Source organism: Typopeltis vanoorti, chromosome 16 (assembly GCF_054136105.1).
Source record: "Typopeltis vanoorti isolate ZY-2024b chromosome 16, IOZ_Tvanoo_1.0, whole genome shotgun sequence".
NCBI lineage: Eukaryota > Metazoa > Arthropoda > Arachnida > Uropygi > Thelyphonidae > Typopeltis > Typopeltis vanoorti.
The window spans coordinates 68,461,901-68,484,359 of NC_143564.1; the positions used below are offsets into that span (position 1 = coordinate 68,461,901).

The 22,459-nt window shown below is 35.0% G+C and overlaps 1 protein-coding gene across 1 annotated transcript in view; it reads right to left on the bottom strand.

The window, feature by feature from the left end:
* LOC150098105 (tyrosine-protein phosphatase non-receptor type 9-like) overlaps positions 1 to 22,316 on the bottom strand; it is a 249,440-nt gene extending 227,124 nt beyond the window's left edge. The window contains exon 1 of the mRNA XM_090406500.1: positions 22,006 to 22,316. Within this exon, the coding sequence (XP_090262626.1) occupies positions 22,006 to 22,059 (54 nt within the window). The 5' untranslated portion in view covers positions 22,060 to 22,316. The remainder of the gene's footprint in view (positions 1 to 22,005) is intronic.
* Positions 22,317 to 22,459: the final 143 nt, after the last annotated feature.

The following is a 22,459-nucleotide window of genomic DNA, read 5'->3' on the forward strand; positions in this document are numbered from 1 at the left end:
TTCTACAGTTGGTGCAAGTGATCATGAAGTTATCACCTGGACAGTGGCTGGTCATATGAGAGCTTCTATGAGGAAAGGTTATGAATAGAATTACAAGACAGAAACTGCTTGGAGCAACAGCATGGAATAAGGAGGTTAGGTGGGATGGAGATCAATGCTGCTGCTGCTTGGGCATTGGTGAAAAACATTTAACAGCAACAGTCTAAATGCATTCCAAAGTTTAAAAGATTAAATAATGTAGATGTAACATGACAATGCTGAGATTAAACATGTAATCTGAAAGAAGGCATTATGAAGGCAGTGAGAAGCAATAATCATTTCTCAATTATAAATAACAGGGCAGAAAAGTGACACAGCTGGAAAGGAAAAGCCAAAGAACATATTCTTTCAATATGTGGTGAGTTAAAGAAAGAATAATTATGGGAGGATGGTACTGGTTGATTTGAGGGAAGGGAAAGTAGATAAATAGCAGACCATAAAAGAGGATAAAGTTGAAGATGAATGAGCAATTCATCAAAATATTTCCTTTTGGGGTAAATGAATTTGTGCAATCACAAGTTTTCCCACTTGAATGAAGATGACCGAAGCAATCCTAAGGGGCTACTTTCCACAAGTGTATGATAGCGATCAATAGGAATTTTGGACCATTGTTCCTGAAGGCAAGTAAGGTGGTCCTGGATTGCTGTGGATTGGAAGTCCCTTGACCTCATCTGATGCTCCAGTTCATCCCACAGATGTTCAAAAGGGGTTGAGTTCATAGCTCTATGGAGGCTGTCACTGTCAAATGTGGTGCTGTTCATGTCCACAAACCACACAGTTACAGCAGCAGCAGCCTTATTATGCAGTGCAATGTTTTGCTGAAAGAGACAATGGTCAGCAGAAATACCATGAAGTGGGAAGAATTGCATTGTTTAGAATGTTCAGATATCTCACGGAGTTCAATGTTTTTGGCATCATAAACAGAGGTCTGAGGACAAACAAGGAAAAACCATACCATCACAATGCTACCTCCAAATTTCATAGTTGGAGTTATGCACTCTGGTAAGAGGTATTCACTGGGCATCTGGCACACCCTTCCATCTGCTCAGTAGGGGTTGTAGCATGATTCGCTGTTCCACAACACAGCTTTCCAAGCTTCCATGTCCCACTATATGTGCTATTTGCAGCACTGAAGACGATGCTGTATGTTGGTTTGAGTAATGTGGGACTTGTATATTGCAGTCCTACCATCGAAATCCACATTGTGAGCCTTAATTCTGAATGTTTTTGTGCAGATTCGTGTTCCAGTTGATGCCTGGAACTCCGCATCCAATATGTCGATCGACAAATGGCGATTTTTTATATTATCCTATGTAGCACCCTATAGTCACATTCGGTGAGTGTGGTGGGTCGTCCACTGCAGGCAGCACATACAGTTGACTCCCTATGTTATCGTCTCAGTATAACACCACTGATTATTGACCTGGGATAGCCCAATCTGTCAACAATTTACTGAACAGAAAGACCTGCAACATGGCATCCTATCACAATGCCTCTTTCAATCTCCATCAGTTCTCTTTTGCAGCCATTTCACCCAGACACAGTTTCGCTGACTTTGAAGCATCGTATTACTCCAATTTATACTGGTTACAAACATGTGACTCATTACATGGCATGATGCACCTTGCCTATGGGATGTCCACTAACTTCTTTCCAAGCAGCGTATACAGTAAGAGTATGTATAGATACAGTAAGAGTATGGATTCCTTGGGGTTACTGAAGACCAAATGATGAAATGGCCAGATAAGAGGTTTTTCAAGTATTTATTCCATATTCTATAACAGGACAAAATTACTATATTCTTGTGTATAATAAATGTTATAATGGCACAAGCTCCATTAGAAATTCGTCTAATCTCCATATATTGCGCTTTGATGTCTGCCCATCAGCCACCTTCTTATCCAAATCACCAGATTCATAGCCATTCCAATTTACACAAAAGTTCCATGCAGAATCTTGTCGAATGCATTTGCAAAATCTGGCACTAAGTAGCCATTTCCTTTATCCAACTCAAATGTCACTTTATTAGTTAAAAAAAAAAATTTTAAAAAATAAGAATATTACTAAGACAAGGCCTAGCCTTCACAAGGTCATGTTGCCTCTCTATATAGTATTGTATTCCTGTCCAAGGTACTGAATTCTGTCTGCTAGTAATTTTTCCAGTACTTTAACTACCACTCTCGAAATACCGACTGTCCTATAATTTCCAACCTATGTCATTGAGCCCTTTTTTTTGTGGTAGAAAACTGCCTCTTTCCACTTCCTTTTCAAAACTGAGCCTCAAATTAAAGAGCTTGATTAAAGGAGGTGCCAATTTACTTGCATATTCTTGTAATACACAAGCTAATATGCCATCTAATCCCATGGCAGTGGTCATAGTAAAGTTTTATCATATTATAAGAACCTGCAATTCTTTTTTGTAAAATCTCCTAACACCTTTTATTCCCATATAGGGAGTATCAAGGCCGTTTAGCCCTATCTAACTTTTGGAGACTGGAGGAGCAGGTCAATCTCCACTGGTAGCAATCAGAGATAGCCAGCCCAAGACTATCACTAATTATACATGGCATCCAGTGAAGAGAGGCAGCTGACAACTGCTGCCATCTTGTGGTCCTTAATCCTAATACCATATTTACTATTTGAAACAGTGTGAGTTCTAGGGTTGATTTTCTTGAGTTCAAGGGACAAAAAAAAAAAAACCCACATGGTCATGCCAGAGATCAACTAACTCAGGAGCCAGTCAAAAAAGGGCTCAGAAAAAGTTCCTCTAGTCAGTGACTAGAATTGAACTTAAGTTGCCATTCTTCGGGTGGCCTAGAACCATGGATGCACACTCCACTTCTACTGAGCACCTCCAATTCATCTCCCACAATTCTTCCATCAGCCAATGTTATATCTGGCAATGGAATATTTCCAGCTGGATGATACACATTTGCAAAATGATCACTCAATAATTCAACTATTTAGTTTGCTTCTTACCTTCTTACCACTAGCACTTGTTAAAGTCATCATTCCGCAATCATTCTTCCTTTTACTTGCAAGGATTTCTTGGGATTTCTTTTGGCCTCATCAGCTTTACCTTTTTTTACTATACATGTTACTACTCTTGCCTATGCCTTGTACTGCTTGTTGGCTTGCTGATCACCTTTTTCTTTACATTCCCTCTGAAACTTTTTAATTTCTGCAATTTCTCCTCCTGACTCTGGACATACATGTAACTTACACATTATTCTATATATTCCCCCTGAAGTGTTATACAATACTGCTGCATCATTTGCAATCCTCTGAGGAAAAAAAAAAAGAAAAAAGTCTTTCCCTTGTTCCACAAACCAGACATTTTAGTTCTAGATGTTTATCAGAACTTTTCAGTCCTCTCCCCCATATATTGGTTATAGTGTGGCCAGATCCAGCACTCATGAGCATTGTGTTCTCTCCATTACATGTTGTCTCAGGTAATTATATCTTAGCAGATGCATAAATTCCATTTCCTTCTTTCCATGTGACCATTAACCCTTTCCAATCCATGTCCCCATAGTTAAAACCCCCATAATAATTATCTGACCTGCACTCATTGTGCTAATATGCCAATGCATCATACCATTAGTATTTTCTCTTATATCCCTTAGCCTATTGCAGCAAAGAACTATATTTCATTTCTTCTATTTCACATCAGATAGCTTCAAATTAACTGTCCTCTGAATCCCTGTCCTCCCGATGTGTTTCTATACTTTTTGGTATCAATTCTACTGCCATCATTAGCTACACTAAACCCAGCTATCTTCTATATACCCTTCCCCTTACATTCTATCCCAGTGACTAATCATTCTCTGTCAACCAATCTCTACAAGAGACTAATCTCTAATGCATATAACTTTTGTCAAAGTTGAACCAACCTATGCCCAAACCCCTGAATACTTCTGGAATTAGATGCATAAACGTTTTTTATATAGTGAAACCTGTGGGGTATCCTTAGCTATAGAATAACACATATGCCACAGTAAAAAAGTTATTTACTGTGGCATATGTGTTATTCTATAGTTGTAGTATAAATAAACAGCAATTTCATCACACAACATTCCTTATTCATAACTTCATAACTCCCTTTCAAAACAGTTAAAACATTATAAATTATGGAATGAAATAATAATAGAAGCTAGAATAAAAATAGACAGAGGCTATTTAACAATAATTGGTTTATATGCCCCAGAAGAAGGAAGAGAACAGGATAATACTGATTTTTATAATCAGCTATAAAACATATATAATAAAATAAATAAAAATGATTACATAATTTTAGCAAGAGACTTAAATGCAAGAATTGGAAACACGAAAATTAATAATAATATATTCTTTCTTTTAGGGTTACACGGTGTGATCAGCATTCATTTTAAAAATTTTATGGAATTTACAACTGTGTTAAAAAAACATTTTTATTATCCCGACGTTTCGATCTTCACATCAAGATCATCATCTGGAGCGTACATAAGTATACAGAACAAGCTGAGTCACATCATTAACTGTAAACTAGAGAAACAATGATTTGATCACATGTTATTCTACTGGCGTGACCTCTGGTGAAAAAAAAAAAAAAATTAAAAAAAAAATAAAATAAAATAAAATAAAATATTTTTTTTTTTTACATCAAGCTAAATTCTATTTTTACAATGACAGGAATAAACATTCTTTTAGATGGTTTTCTTTCAGAAACAGTTCACTATGAATTACGCATGGGTTGTCCGACAGTGCACGAGGTGCAACTCTAAAGAACACCCTTCACTAAAAATAGGACACCAATTGTTTCTGAAAGAAAACCATCAAAAAGAATGTTTATTCCTGTCATTGTAAAAACAGAATTTAGCTTGATGTAAAAAAAATTTTATTTTATTTTATTTTTATTTATTTATTTATTTATTTTTAATTTTTTTTTTTTTCATCAGAGGTCAAGCCAGTAGAATAACATGTGATCAAATCATTGTTTCTCTAGCTTACAGTTAATGATGTAACTCAGCTTGTTCTGTATACTTATGTACGCTCCAGATGATGATCTTGATGTGAAGATCGAAACATTGGGATAATAAAAAAGTTTTTTTAACACGATTGTAAATTCCATAAAACTAAAAATAGGACACCAATTGTTTCTGAAAGAAAACCATCTAAAAGAATGTTTATTCCTGTCATTGTAAAAATAGAATTTAGCTTGATGTAAAAAAAAATTTATTTTATTTTATTTTTATTTATTTTTTTTCACCAGAGGTCACGCCAGTAGAATAACATGTGATCAAATCATTGTTTCTCTAGCTTACAGTTAATGGTGTAACTCAGCTTGTTCTGTATATTTATGTACGCTCCAGATGATGATCTTGATGTGAAGATCGAAATGTCGAGATAATAAAAAAGTTTTTTTAACACGATTGTAAATTCCATAAAATTTTTAAAATGAATAATAATAATATAGGAATACATGGAGAACATACTTTAAACAGGAATGGTAAAAAATTGAATGACTTTGTAGTTTATAATAACCTAAAAATAATGAATTCCTTCTATAAACATAAAGACATACATAAATATACTTGGGCAGCAAGAGGATGGAAATCAATATTAGATTACTTCATATTAAATGAAAAGACATCAAAATTTTCACTAGATGTTAGAGTTCACGGAGGATATGAAATAAGCAGTGACCACTTCCTTGTTAAAATAAAATTAAGATTACCACCTAAATGGCTACAAGTAACAAGAACAGAAAGAAAAATTGAAACATTTGTTTATAAAACTAGACTATTGAATGACACAAATGTACAATGCCTATATGAACAAAGAATTAACCAATATCTAGATAAAATAAAACAAAATGAAGAAATAGAAATAGAATGGCTTAATATAAAAACAATACTAAATGCAGCAGCAAATGAAAGCTTAGGAAAGACCAAAAAATTCAATAAAAGGAAAAAACTGAAGATCTGGGATGATACAATCAAAGAAATAATCAAAAAGAAGCCTATCACAAATGGTTAAGCAGTAAAAGATTAGAAGATGAAATAGAATATAAAAGAATAAGAGCCACAGCTAAAAGAGAAGTCAGAAAAAGACAGAGAATCATGGAACAAATTTGTTATGATAGGTTTCACGGTATAAAAGAACACAGATGGTTAAGCAAATAACTATTTATTAACTTAAAAGCTAATATTTCACTGGTCTTATATCCAGCATCTTCAGAGCACACAACACAAAGTTTGTGTGCTCCGAAGATGCTGGATATAAGACCAGTGAAATATTAGCTTTTAAGTTAATAAATAGTTATTTGCTTAACCATCTGTGTTCTTTTATACCGTGAAACCTATCATAACATGTCTGACGAACACATAAGCCTATCCACGTGTATGGAACAAATTTGTTTCTAATTTAGAACATGATTTATATAAAATAACACCCAATGTATATAAGATTTTGAATCACTTCAATGCAGATACCAAAGAAAACATAAAATTAAACACCGAATTGAAATTAGAAGAATTTCTAAATTACTACACAGAATTGTGGACAGACAAATATTTTAAAAAAGGCAACTGGCAAATATTTAACGAAAATGAAAAGGAAATAACTAAAGAAGAATTAGAAATCAGCCTGAAAGAAACAAGAAATGGAAAATCACCTGGAGAAGATAGGCTAGGTTCAGAACCATATAAATATGCAGGAACAAGATTCAAAAAAAGACTCATTATTTTTAAATAAAATTTACTCAACTGGTATCCCCTCCCCCCAATAGAATGGAAAAAAGCAATTGTGATTCCTATCTTTAAAAAAGGTAATAGAGATGACCCTAAAAGCTAGAAAGGTATCAGTATACTAAATCTGTTATAAAATATATAGCAGAATCTTAAATAACAAACTAATGAAATATTCCGAAAAACTTTATTTAGAAGTACAGAATGGATTTAGAAAAGGACGATCAAGTATAGACTTGGCCTTTTGCCTAAAATTAATAATAGAAAAAAGAAGAGAATACAATTTAGAAACACATATTGCATTTATTGACTTTGAAAAAGCATTTGACAAGGTTAAAAGAAACATATTATTTAATATATTAAAAGAAAGACAAATGCCAAATAATATCCTAAAAGTTATCACAAGTATATATGAAAATAATCAAATACAAATAAGATTAAATCACGAGCTATCATATACGAGAGAGATAAACTAAGGGGGTCCGACAGGGATGTCCCCTCTCAGCAACTCTTTTTAATATCTACATAAATGAAATAATAATAAAATGGAATAAAAATTTACATCAAGGAATTAAACTTTCACCTAGTTAACTTAAACACTCTCCTCTTTGCAGACGACCAAATAATAATTATAAATTCTGAAGATAACTTACAGGAAACTATTTTAGATCTAAATGAGATATCCAAAGATTATGGTATGATAATCAACAGAAAAATCAAAAACTATGGCCTTTAATGGACAAGATTCAGCAAGAACTAAAATAGTAATAGATAACAAGATCTTAGAACAGGTGAATTCATTTAACTACCTAGGATGTATGATCACATATGAAAATGAAAAAGATATAAATGTAAATATTGCAAAATATTTAAAAATAACAGGTGTAATAAACTCTATATTTAAACCAAACCTAGTTCAAAAACAAACCAGACTAAAAGTATACAATACATTAGCCCTACCAGTCTTAATGTATGGAAGCAAAATATGGGCAATAAAACAAAAAGACAAAGATTAACAACACCAGAAATGAAGTTTATGAGAAAAACTGCAAAGTATAACCTATTTGATCACAAAAGAAACGAAGAAATTATGAAAGAATTAAACCAAGAACCAGTAATAGAAAAATTAAAAAATATAAACATAAATGGATGTTCAAAGAATGAAAACAGAAAGATTACCAAAACAAGCCTTAAAGTATAAGCCATTAGGAAAAAGAAAACCAGGACGTCCTCTTAAACGATGACTTCTAAGGCCGGAACAGGCCATGCTAGGCCTAAATCCTTGATACGCATATGATGATGATGAACATTCCTTATACCTTGGTGCTGATTATCCCACTAACATTAAGAACCTAGGGAGCCTATTCAGCATCATGTGACCACATTTACATTTAGGTTGCCTCCTGGATATACAATCACTCGCCTCCTCCCAAAACATTCCAGGTTTTCTGATTCTGTACTTCCAAACTATCAGTGAACAATAATTTCTCGAGATGACTAAACTCTGAATCCATTCAAATGAAATCACCCACCTTATACAAGTCCTTCTGTTGATCACATATTTTAAACAACCACAAACTCTGCAGCATTCCTCCTGCACAATCTGTGGTTGCAATCGCAGCTTTTTGTCTCAGCTTGCTGCTATGATAGTGTTGCAGCAGACTCAATTTTTACTTTCTTTTATTTTCTCGCAATTAAGATGTTTCTCTACTTTGTTGGGTTGAGAAGCCAAAGAAGAGGGAGAGAACATTCTGAATGCAAACCAGTTAAAAAAAATGCTGACCACAAAAACTTTGGGGGGAGGGGGGGGGTTGAATTATAATTGGAGCTTTTGACACCTTTAGCATGAGCTATTACCTAGGCTAATATTTTTACATGTATAACCAGCTCAAGTTTTAAGCTGGTCATAAAATTTCTATATATAATAATATAGAAATTTCAAATTCTAACTGATTGACTAATGAACAGCTCAAAACATTTGTGCCCCCTTCACACTGGGACAGGAAGATTAATTTTTTTTCTCTATAAGGTAGCTTTCAATATGCAACTGACAAAAAAATAAAATAAATAAAATAAAATAAAAAACAGGTAATTTTTGTAAACAGTCTCCAAAAATGTTAATGTTGACATGCACGTCTGATGCAAACATCATTTTAGCTTAAGTACTATTCCTCAACCTGCACCTCTTAAACAAAATCTAAGCTCTGTTGTAAAAATTTGATGTAGCTTAATAATGACAGAAAGCCTTACATCAATTTTTACAGAAGTCAAGCCCTGCAAGGATGTTATAAAAATAACCTGTATATCTGTATATAGTTAAAACAGTTTGTTAATGTAAATAATCCCATAGGGACTGTAATACCTTGCCACCAGAAAACTTGTATGTTAGCTCGTTACAAGGATATGTGAAAGTTGTTTGTGAGTTCCAACTGTAAATACTCAAGGTCAGTGTCAGATGGACCGAAAAACTTCAGAACGCAATTCTGCTGCCCGAACAAACAGGATTAAAGGAGTGTAGTAGAAGATCAAAGAAAGGATCAGTGTCAAGGAAAGAACAAGGGATCGCACCGAAATATTCGGGGTCCCATATCTTCTGCAGGGATCCGAAAGAAGGTGAATAAAAGGCGTTGGCCGGAAGATCAAGTATCGGTTATCCATAGGTCGTCAATTGGTTACCCACAGGTCATCATCGGTACCCCAGCGGTTATCCATCAGATGTACGCCATCGAGGATGCGACTTCAGGAGCCGGTCTGCCAGGCAAACCATTGATCTGTTGACAAACCTTTGCCAGGAGCCATCATCCGAACAGAGGAATTTTCGAGCAGGAAAGAATTTGCTCCGTTAGTGTAATGCGCACGCAAGTACTCCTCAAGCTGAAAATCTTCGCCTCAGTGCCGGAAGGACAGTATCCCAGAAGCCATCAGTAACTCTATCACTGCCGTAAGAAGGGAGAGAAAACCTAATATGAGAGGAAAAGGTCAGAACTCCAATCCAAAGCTAGAGAATAAGAATATGCAATGGGTAGCAATCCTAAAGTGAGTTCAATTTTTTTCTTCAATTTTGTGAATTATAGGAGAACTTTAATAGAGGACTGTTAAGATTAAACTGCTGCATTTGAGCAAAGTTAATGGTTGGATTTAAAATGTTTAATAAGTAATAGAGGATTATGTGTGTAACAGTCAGAGAGTAACAGTTTGTTAATAGTGCATTTTGCCTAGAGTATTATCATAGTATTAGAAAGATCGAACTTTTATGTGTATAACAGTTAAGGAACAACAGTTTGTTAATAGTATAATTGCTTAGGATAAGAACTTGATATTGGAAAGGAGTGGATATTTATGTGACATGATTATCATGAATTGAAAGGGCATCTTAACATAATTGTGCTATTTAGAGTTAAGGCAAGCATTTTTTTCTTTGATGGAATAATAGTGTAAATTGTTTTATGGTAAATAAATGTGTTGTTTAAATGTTAATAGAGTGTCGCCTGATATTTAATTTTTCGATGCACTGTTCCAAAAAATATTAGAGCCTAATTAGTGGGAACCCAGGAGAAAGGATAGTAAAGGATAGATAGTAGACCACAACTGCAGATATTAATTAATCAGGGGTAATTTGAATATAAAGGGAAGACTACTGGATGCATTTTCCACTTCTTATTACTAGAAAACGGACATCAGTGGCGCAGCTTATCAAATAAATTTTCTGGTGTTCAAGGAATAAGAAGGCAAGTGCGGAAGGCAGTTAGAATAAGTGGAAAAGGAGTTAGAGCATAAAGTAATATATATATATATAGACGAAAGTTTACAATAGCACATGTAAGAAAGAGATAAAATAAGAGGTAAAATATAAAGATAATATAAAAGGACAGAGAACCCCCCCCCCACGTTTACACTGTTACTAGCTAAGAGAACTTTCATTTTTGCATTGATAAGTTCATTTAGAATGTTACTATAATGGACAATAAACATAGCTGGTTAACTAGTCAGTCAGAAAATACTTTGTGACTTACTGTACATTACCAACAGATCTCCACTGAGATCTATTGAATCTATTACTCATTAGTAATGGATTAGTCAATACTCACTGGGAGTTCTTATTCAGCAAGAAACAACTGTAATACTGACTTTATTTTCATTCACAATTTGCAAATTAGGACAACATGTCATTCACCTGCCTCACTATAAAAAAATCTACTCCTCAATTTCTTATATACGCCTAAACCTCTTTTTACGTGATAGATACATTCCTAAAAATTACGCATAAATAGAATTCACGTAAAAAGAACTACTGACTCCATAGAAAAAGGGAAGATTGGTTCCAAACCTGAAATATAAGCAAAATAATGAAAAACAAACAAACATTAAATTCGTTAGGATCATAAGATTTTTATTTACATTTCATGGAGAACACATACATATAATGAATTTTAATAACTTTTAAAAAAACATATTCATTTCAGTTGTTTGCTAAGGATTCTATAAAAAAATTGTTATTCGCTATCAGTTTCTGACAATAAACACAAAAGCTTTCGTTTTCGTGAGACTGTAATAGTAATGGTATTATCATCATCGACTTCCTCCTCAACTTGTGGAATTCTTCTTGTCATGTCTTAAACAAAAGTACTACTGGTTGTTTCAGTAGTTTTAAGCATGAACTCAGTTATTAATCGCTGTGTTGATGCTTTAGATAAGTCGCGATATAATTCTCTGTATGAAGACATTAACAACCGATTATCTTGATCATTATTATTAACTTCTTCACTTTCAGGAGTCTCAGAAACAATCTTCACTATTTTGTCTTAGAGTTTATCAATCAACAATTCTTCGATATCTGGCGACGTAAGATCATCAAATCCTTCTCCACCAATTTCACATGCCAAAATTATTATATTGGAGAATTCTGCAGTATGATTGAAGGGAACAGGAGCATTCTCTTCAACACATGCAGGCCAAATAGCTTTACAGCATGCATGCATTCATAGTTTCTGGTCTAAATTCAGATAACAATAATTGAACCTGATCAATACAACCCATTAACTGAAAAATTTTTCCACACATCCATAACTGACTGTTTCATCATCATTTAGCTTGTTCAAAATGTACTGAAATGTTCGTCTGACATAATGTTTTAAAAGTCGCAATTATACCCTGATCTAGAAGTTGTAGCAATGATGTGGTATTGGGCAGCAGAAAAAAAAATTGCACATTTGGGTGTATGGCAGGATGACTGGGTGCATTATCAAGAATCAAAAACAATATAAATTTGAGACCCTTGTCATTCAAATAGTGTCTAACTTCTGGGACAAAATGTTTGTGGAACCACTCAGTGAAAATATCAATGGTCACCCAAGCTTTTTTGTTAACCATCCAATGAACTGGCGAATTTTGAAAATCTATGCCTTTCATTGTCCGTGGTCTTAATGATCGAATTATGAGCAGTGGTTTTAACATCTGATCTCCTAAAGCTTTTGAACAAAATAGTAGTGTTATGCGATCCTTTGCTGCTTTGAACCCACCAACAGTTTTTTGCATTTTTGATACATAAGTTCTGTTTGGCATTCTTTTCCAGAAAAGGCTGGTTTCATCCATATTCCAAACTTGTTCACAAGTGTAACCTCCATCTTCAATTATTTTAGCAAGTTTTTGTGGAAATGCTTTAGCAGCTGTTTCATCAGCAGAAGCCATTTCACCTTTAATTTTTATATTATGAAGAGCATGTCTTCTAATAAACTTAGCAAGCCAACCATTGCTTGCATGAAATTCATATTTTTTCTTCGATTGAGATAAAGTATCTGGCTGCAGTTTTTTAATCTGTTCATAAAATCTCAATGCTGATTGCTTGATGGAATTTCCATCAACTGGCATTCTTTTTTGTACATTATCTTCTATCCATATCACTAAAGCTTCTTCGGCCTTTTCTAGAACAGGCCGAAGAAGTGTGTATGATAATTTTCTTGTGTATGATAATAATTTCGCACTCGATTTTGTACAAGAACATACCGCTTTTCTAATAGCCTCTTAATTTTTCTTTATAGATCTGACAGTTGATTCACGGACTCCAAAATGCTTACCCACAGCCATCGCACCTTCTCCAGTTTGAAGATGATCTAAAATTTGAATTTTTATATACAAGGAAAAGGCTTTCCTTTTCTTTTTTTTTTTGGTTATCGGCAACATCATGTGAGGGCTGGATTAAAATCTTCGGTTAATGAAATGAAAGATTGAATATAGCTTACCATTTAATATTTCTTGGCAAAATTATTAATTTTATAACGTGATTTTTATTTTGATTTCACTTAAAAATGCAAATGCAAAAAATGCGGTAACTGTGTTGTCTACTCAAACACCAAATTCAAACTGCTAAGAACTGCTTTTTATGCACAGTCAGTTATGTAATTCAGGGAATTCCCAATAAATGAAATTCATAAGAAATTAGAATTCTCAGAATTTTCTAGAATTTAGAATTTTCTTAATTGAAACGAGAATGCAATTCTACAAAATTCTCAGAATTTTCTTAATTGAAACAAGAATGCATTTATACAAAATTCTCAGAATTTTCTTGAATTACGGATTTTTTCCTAACTTAGACTTTAGGTTGGTTGCGTAAAAGTGAATAAAAATTGCGTAAAAAAAATTATTTTTGATATCCCAATTTCCATAAAAAAATTCGCAAAAAAAGAGGTTTAGGTGTAGTTATATTTATATATAACATTCGGTATTAATCTGATAAAGCTTCCTCAATCAAGATAAGTCTATCACATCACCTCTTTTCTGCATGTCCACTAAGATCTGCAATTTACATTTCCTCAACCTCTTCTCTTAAGCCAGTGTTTCCCAACATTTTTTGGATCGTGCCTTGCCTCAAAGATTTTGATGCCCCCCGAGCATAATAGTCAGCCAAGTTCTGTAAAAGTATAATATAAATAGGTACTTTAAATAATAAAGGAACACAGGTTCCTTTATTATTTATTCAAATTCAAATTAAAAGAAAGTCAAATTAAAAACACTGTTTTTAATTTGACTTGCTTCAAGGAATTGCACTTTGTATATTATAAAACATAAATCGAGCTGAACTTGGGAAAATAAAATCCAGGTTAATGTGATCCTTGAGCTTGATGTCTGCTGCAAAGAGTTTTTATTTGAGGTACTAATTTAGTCAATTTCAATCTCAAATCCCCACAGTTTGAGATATCCAGATGATTTCTTTTTTCAGTAAGAAGTCATTTACAGCACTCAAGCCATATTCAACTAAATATGACGATGGGAAGGGCAACAGTAATTTTTTGCAGAAACTAGTTGAATTTCGGTATTTTGTTTCTGTCTCGTCAGAAAGCCATGCTATTGTTCCTTTTATGTTGAATAAAATTCTAATAGACTCACCATTTTGCTTTACTGAGAGTTCTTGATACTGTATTTATGTTGACTGCTGTACTAGTGTTGTCAGCTTTTTTTCTTGGAAAGTCGGGGCTGCAACATCAACAATTTATCACTGACAATGGTGATTTTTTGACAATATCGGTGATGAGGTGACGAATGCAACATCATTTTCAAGTCCCCCCCCCCAAATATTCAAATTGCCCCCTGTGGGGCGTATGTCCCACGTTGGGAAACACTGTCTTAATTAATCATCGCTATATCATCTCCAGATTTTCCTCATTGTAATGGAAACCAAGTGACCAAATATGTGCACAGTAATCCATGTGTGGCCTGATCAAGTCTAATAAAGTGGAAAACAAAATACTAGTAGTATAAAATACTAATACTAATAGTGGGCAGTAAATGGTGTTGGTGTAGATGATGTGGTTCACAGTAGTTGGCGGATTCAGTGGTGGAGATGGAGAGTTCTAGAGTAGTTGCCCTCCCTCGATGAGTCTTTGGACTCCCTGGAGGTGTCATGTAATAATAATCACTTTATTTCTACATGTTGCTGATCTCTTTAGTATAGTAGCAATACTATGTGTGGTCTTAACAATTCTTGCTATACACTTTCTGAACTTCAGGTCTTGGTCAGCAACCATCTCCAAATCACAATATCATTCATCTATTAGAGTACAGTTCCACCCATACAGTATAAAGTATTACATTATACACTTCTGAAATCCTTCAAAACAATGTACTTAGAAACATTAAATTGGCAACACTCATCTGTGAAAGCTAAAAGTCTAGTTTAATCTTCCTCAAAGGATCTGACATTAACACTGCTTAAGCTGTGTGTTGACATCAGATCATGGCAATAAGGAGAACCTTGCCATGTTGAAGAGGTTATGGTTCCATTGTACAAAACCTTAACCAGGCTGTATATAGATTACTGAGCCCTGATTTAGTCACCTGGTTTTCATGAGGATGAGATAAGGACACATTAGAAAGGGCCCAGAGATAAATGAGTAAGATGGTTTTCAGTCTGTGGAAGGTGGAGTATGAAGACATATTGAGAGAATGCTATCTGCAGCTTCATAAATAGGAGTGAGAGATATGATGGCTGTATATAGATTACTGAACTCTGATTTAGTTATCTGGTTTTCATGAGGATGAGATAAGGACACATTAGAAAAGGTCTAGAGATAAATGAGTAAGATGATTTCAGTCTGTGTGGAAGGTGGAGTATGAAGACATATTGAGAGAATGCTATCTGCAGCTTCATAAATAGGAGTGAGGGATATGATGAAAACAAAAATTATTTCAATTGAAACATACTGAAACAACCATAAACAGATTATGTTTTTCCAGATTACTGTGGAAAGGATTTTTCACAAAAGGAGGAAGTCAGTAGAACAAAAGGCCATCCCTGGAAACTGTATAAAGAAGGTGTGAACAAGGTATAATGAGCAAGTTCTTTACATGAAGAGTGGCTGATGGGCAGAATGAACTGTGCTGGGTGTGTCAAGTAGGGAAACGATGAATGAATTTAGACACAGTTCAATGAGTTTTGCATGCGACAGCAGGGACTCAACAAGTCTTTTCATCTGCTCCAGCCTGTAGAGGATGCCAGGTTAGAACATAGTTTTTATCAGTGTAATTTAAATTGTTTCTACAAAGATCTAGTTGAGTGACATGCACTTGTCATAGCTATAATTTGTGCTCTGAAAATGCTGGGTAGAAAACCAGAGAAATATTAATAAGTTCAATAAATTATATTGGTGTTATTTATACCATGAAGCTATTATGAATAACCAACACCATCAAAGCCTTTCCCAAACTTATAAATGAACACTTGCAATGTGTCCCTTGAACACATTGCAAGTGTTGCAATGTTCAAGGGACAGATTGCATTGCTGCTATGATAAGGGGAATACTGATAAGTAGTAATACAAATTTGCTATTCCTAATAGAACTTTAGCTAGTGTCCAGCTCAAATGCCCAAACACTTCACAATTCTTTCTGCACATAAAGGAGGCACATGTGCATACACATCTGAAGTGACATCCCATGTCAAAGAAAGCTAACTTTTAGTCCCCCACATCCCAATCTGATCTGCTCTGGCTCAACGATTTTGCATTGCCAAACTTTGCAAGGAAATCTCCAAATGGGGTTCGCATTCATTTGCTGTCTCTCACTCTCCATATTCTGCTGACCATTCTGACCTCTACTCAATTTTCTGCAGATCAGATGCCTGAACAGTGAGGCCTTAGCAGCTTCAATGTCCAAAACTCAAACTACCTTTGCTTCTTCAATTTCACTGAATGGGCTGGTGAGGGATATTGAGGTGTGGCAGTTAGTGATGACCAAACAAAAATGGTCGAACTACACACCAAAATACTGAATAATTATCATCATAACACACACTTTTTTCTTGACAGGATTTCTTACCAAATATGCCATAAATTTCAGTTTTCCTTTTGGTGAGAGATCACGACATTCTCACAACTATTCTTGGCTTGTCCTTGGATATTACTAAAGTGCCAAATGGGATGATCTCCACAACTCCTACTCCTCCTTTCCACTGTCCAATTACTGTTTCATTTTCCTGATCTAGACACTTGCTCAGACCAAATAATGGAAATTATCCTTACTGAAATGAAGGCCTTTATTCCTATGCCATCCAAAATTACTGACATTTTTTCCATGTCAATCAACAGCTGATATCATAGACTAATGATTTAGTACCATCAAAATGTCAGCAGACACTCAGTCTCAGACGCCGAGATGAGTTGGGTGAAGTTAGTTCATTGGAAAGGAAACTCGTGATCAGTTATCAAGAGAAGACCAGATACCTACATTTCATCCAGAGGGAAAGACACAAAATAGTCCATGGTGTTGGGAGAATGATAAGCATTATCTTATATTGAATGGAATGTCCAGTAACACAGGACATGCAATTTGAACCCTAGGACATATCTTCTCTTGACCTCCAGAAGAGGACACTCAGTAGGAAGACTCATGGAAGAATGCTGCAAGTTCAGATGTTTTTTTTTGTGTGTTTTTTAACTGCGGTTTTTTTTAAGTTTTTTCTGATGAAAATTGTTGTAGAAATTGTACTTGCAGCATATGTATTGGTTTATTTCAATTTTGTTACAAAGATTAAAATTAGAAAGGAGTATCAAAAACAAGCAGTTGCTTTATCCATTCATTAAATTCATTAAATTTTGATTTTAGCTGTTTTGTGAAATGTGAGGTGAGATATGTGTACTCACTGGATTGAATAAGTTATGGATTTTGAAGGCAGATGGTAGGTAGGTAGGTAGGTAGGTGTGTGTGTGTGTGTGTGTGTGTGTGTGTGTGTGTGTGTGTGAAGTGTAATTTGAATGCAGTTGAGGGATGGTTATGTATTGGTGACTAAGGATGAGATTAGTGAGAATGTAATAAGAATGAATGCTCATCTGATAGTGAAGAGAGAGAGAGAGAGAATGTGAAAGATTTGCGAGTGAGCAGCAGGAAAGTTATGAAAAAACGAGTGATCTGGTGAAATAAGCAATCAATGATAGAGTGAATAACACGAAGATCACGAGTACAGTAAAAGGCAGGAACAGCAAATATGGTACGAATGTGGTGAATGACAAAGCAGAGAGCAGTAAGACAAAAGAAGATCTGAAGAACAGCGAAACTGTATATGAATAAAGGCAGAATGGAAAAGAAGCTAGTATGAAAAATAAAAACATAAGTAGGCATATTAAAACAGAATTGATTTGAGGAACAAATTGAGACATGTGCAGAGTGAGAACATTTAGAGAAAGACTGGTGGTTGGAGGCGTAAGAAGGAATGTGTCAGTGGTAGTTATTCAAAGATGAATGAATGTAGTGCAGTGGCAAAAAGCAGAATAGAGATGTATAGGAATTCTATGGTGAATGATGTGAAATGGAACAGGTGTTGAAAGTATGTTTAAGAGAAGCAATAACAGGAAGAGTGACTGAGGCTGTGGAGAGGACAAGAAGTGCAGAAGAGTTGACTGTGCTGGTAGGAACAAATGCTTTGCGAGAAAATGTGAACGAGGTAGTGCAGGATTTGCACACATCTTGCTAGAAACAGAAGCAAAATTTTTAGTGTGTTGCCAAGGAATAATAGTAAGGAGCTGAGGAGAAGAGCAATTATTATGAATATCAGGACTATGGAGGATTATGATTATTATGAATAGCAGGACAGCCTAGAATGTGCAAGTAGGGAAGACTTGAGTATGTGGATGTATAGGATAAATTTCATGATGGGGGGGGGAGAGAGAGAGAGCTGCTTGCTGTAGATGGTCTGCATTTCAGTGAGAATGGCAGTCTGATGCTGAGTAGACTGCTGATGAGAGGAGGAGTTAGGAGACAGTCATGGAAACAAACACCAAATGGTGGACTGAGTATTAAGCTACTAAATCAGTGTGAGATAAAAAAAAAAAAAAAAAAAGATAACAAGGATGAAGGGATGTCCTCAATGGAAACAACAGAGTCAAAGGACTTGAATGGGGTAAGCAATTGTACAAAGGAAAGGGAACTATGGAAAATTTACTGTGGTTATACACCAATGCTAAGAATAAGGGTACAAAGTTTGTGGCCTTGATACAGTTAGTTAGTCGACAAATTATTGACATTGATAAATATGGTTAATGAAGAATGACATACTCATGAAAATAGAATATGATGGTTATGGCATTTTTCGAAAAAACAGAAAAAGTAAAAGATTATTTTATTGCTGGTGATTTCAGAAGAGCTGTGGCCCCAATCACTTTGAGGCCATTTGATGTGAGATAAGCATAAAGTTTAGATATTTGATGTGAAGCTTGATCAACTGAAGGGAAGAGAAATCTACAATGTCTAGGACTTGGTCTGAAATCAGTCACTTACAGCAACGTTAGATTGTATTCCTAAGGCTAGGAGGATAAATAAAGTGGGCATAAAATGGATGAATCATGGAGTTATGCAGGAGCTTCTGAGAAAGAGGATATTATGGAAGAGATACAAAAAGGTAGTGAGAACAGCTGTAGTGAGGAAGGAGAAAATAGCACACGAAAAAACAGTAAAACAAAACCCTAGGGAATTCTACAATTATGTCACTAGTAGAAGAAAGGGTAAATATGGAAGAGTGACTTTAGTTGCTGGAGATGGAACATGGGTCACATCTACTGAAGATGTAGTGAAACTGTTCAATGAGCAAGTCAGTGCATTTTATATAACGAAAGGATAGTTAAGAGTAGTGTTGAATAACAATAAGAAGGAATACAGAAGACTGACAGTTCAAGAAGTGTTTAGAATATTAAGTAACCTTGAGGATATAAGGCTGCAGGACTAGGCGGAATATCAGACATCACCACATATATCACAGGAATAAGCAAAAGCTGGCAGTGTCTTTGAATTGGTTGTTGAACTGGCAACAGGAAGTCCCAGAAAATGAAAGCAAAAAAGTAGTGCTACTGCATAAAGGAGAAAATCTAAGTAAGTGATGTCAAACTATAGGGCAGTATGCATATCAGGTGTAGTGGTGGTGAAGATGTTAGAGAGGCTGGTTAGAGACAGACAAATACAAACCTGTATTGATAAGAATAGAAATCATTTGAGAGAGAGAAGCATGGGGTGTGTTAAAGGTGGGGGGAAACTTGCTTTAGTAACTTGGTTACATTTTATAATAGAGTGACTAGCACATTAGACAAAGGAGATGCTTATACAGTGATTTATCTGTTTATTTAACTTTCAAATTTATTTTTATATTTCAAATGCTTAACTTTCATAAAGCATTTGATAGATTACCACAAGATAAACTACTGTTAAAATTGAGCAGGATGGGGAGGATGGATAGTCAGTTGGTAGATCGGTTACAGAGATGATCGATTGATAGAAACCAGTGAGATGTGTATGGAGATGCTGTGTCCTGAAAAAGGAAGACTGAGTGGGTACAGAGTTCTATTCTGGGACCATTGTTGTTAAATTTATATATCAATAACATAATTCAGGGTGTGAGAGAAAACATTCGGATGTTTGTTGATGATGCTAAATTAAGAACATCAATGTCAGAAAGTTCTGATGTGATACAATTGCAAGAGGATTTGAATAGGTTGGTGCTTTGGGAATGTAAATGAAGAATGGGTAGGTCACTTCAATGTTGCTAAGTGTAAAGTTATATGCTTTGGCCAGTGAAGATAGAATGAGGATTATCATATTGGAGGAACTTTGCTTTAGAAGGCAAGGGACCTGGAGATGTTGGTTGATAGGGAACTGAAGTTCAGGAAATGTATCATGAAAGTTGTAAGGGTTATCAGAAAATCACTGTCATAATGCAAAGAACCTTCACAGGTATGATTATGAAGGTGATAATCCCACTGTATAATTTTCTAATCAGGCTTCATTTGGATTTCTGCATAAAAAGCTGGTCACTTGGCTATATTGGCAATAAGAAACATTGGAGAGAGAGAGAGAGAGAGTGAGTGCAGAGGTGGATAACAGTCTCGGGACTCTGGAATGCTAAGTATGAGAGCAGATTAAGGGGATGAGTCTGCAGAGATTGAAAGACAGGAGGAGAAGTGATATGACTGAGATGTATAAGCTGGAGAGAAGAGAGCATATCAGAAAGATACAGGGGAAATTACTGCAGAAGGTAATGGGAGAATGTGAGATCATCCCTGGAAAGGGAACAAAGGTCATTATTATTATTATTATTACGTGACACCTCCAGCGAGTCCAAAGACTCATCAAGGGAGGGCATCTATTCTTACAACTCTCCGTCTCCACCACTCCAATAACCACAACTAACTACATCTACACCAACCCCATCTACCACCAACCACTTCCACTAGTATTTTCACAGACAATCATAAACATCCATGCCCACGACAGGATTCGAACCTGCAGCCTTTAGGCTGGAGAGCAGAGATACTAACCACTCAGCCAACCAGGCTGGCAAATTAGAAGGTCATGTGAGTAATGAAGTGAAAAAGAAGAGACTTTTTTTGTATGGCATGTGATGAATGAGTGGAATGTAGTTCAGAAGTGGGTGATGAGTTCATCAATGCTGAATATCTTCAAGGCAAGGTATGGTAGTTAATGTGGAAATGCAAGTGTTCAACTTTGTGCAATAAGTCTTCAGACTCTATGGAGGCTTGGAAGTAATATTACTACTGCACATCTTAGAGTTCCTTCCACAAGGCCAGTATATGCACATTTTTTGGATATGACATTTCATGCCAGAGGTAATATGATAAACTTAACATATGAGGCAAATTAGGATTTGTATACAGTTAGCAGTTGTATAGGTGAAAAGTAGCATCTTGAACAGAAAACACCAAATTTTTGGAGGCTGAGAACTGCACTAATAATGAATTTTAATCCTGCTTAATGAGTTTTTCCAAAATTTTAACTAATACAGATCTCATATTAAATGTCTTGTAATGATTAGGGATGGAATAAGAATTCCGTTCGGGTTCTTACAGAATGGAAGTTAATCAGCGTAATAAGTTAATCACTACTACAGTACTACAATTTAATGAACATTAGTTTCGTTGGTATGTCAGCCTTACATACACGACTGAGCATTTTTTTAATTAAAAATAACTGCATAACAATGACTATGTAATATATGTGTGTGTGTATATATGTGGATTAGACCATATGAAACTATATTATTGACGATACGCAAAGTCTGAACAATTTAAAATTGCATCACCCAAGTGGCCTTACTGTTAACTATGATATATGTAGTATATTAACCAGTTCATTTTAAGGGAATGTTATAAAGTAATAATTTAAAGAAAAATCTTTTGAAAATTATATTTTATTTGTTTAGATGTTCTTAATTAAATGTGTGAGCCAGCAGCACTAAAAATGTTACCTGTTCTTCCTGAGCTGACAAACTTGCAGCCATGTTGTGTTTCGACACTTTCATGCTTCGCAGAAACAAACACAATAACGAAGCGTAGCACGTGTCTAAATCAAAATTACGGGCACTATTGCTACACAAAACAAAATATTGAAGAAGTCATTACTGAACAAACGTCTACGGAGATATTATTAACACACATTATACCGACAACAAATGTTTAAATTTCAGTATCCTGTTGAAAGTATTTCAAGGCGAGAATGAATGAAGCACATATTTGAAGTTACATTTAAATATGATAAACAGATGCTAAAGACTTATAACACGCTTATTTATTTTTACGCCGAAAGTGCAATAAGTTAAAAAGATGATCATAGTCATTACTAGTTAAAGCCATTCGTTTCAATGAACTACTATATCTACTCTGGTATTGGCTTCCGGTGACGTCATAGGAACTAAAACCCAT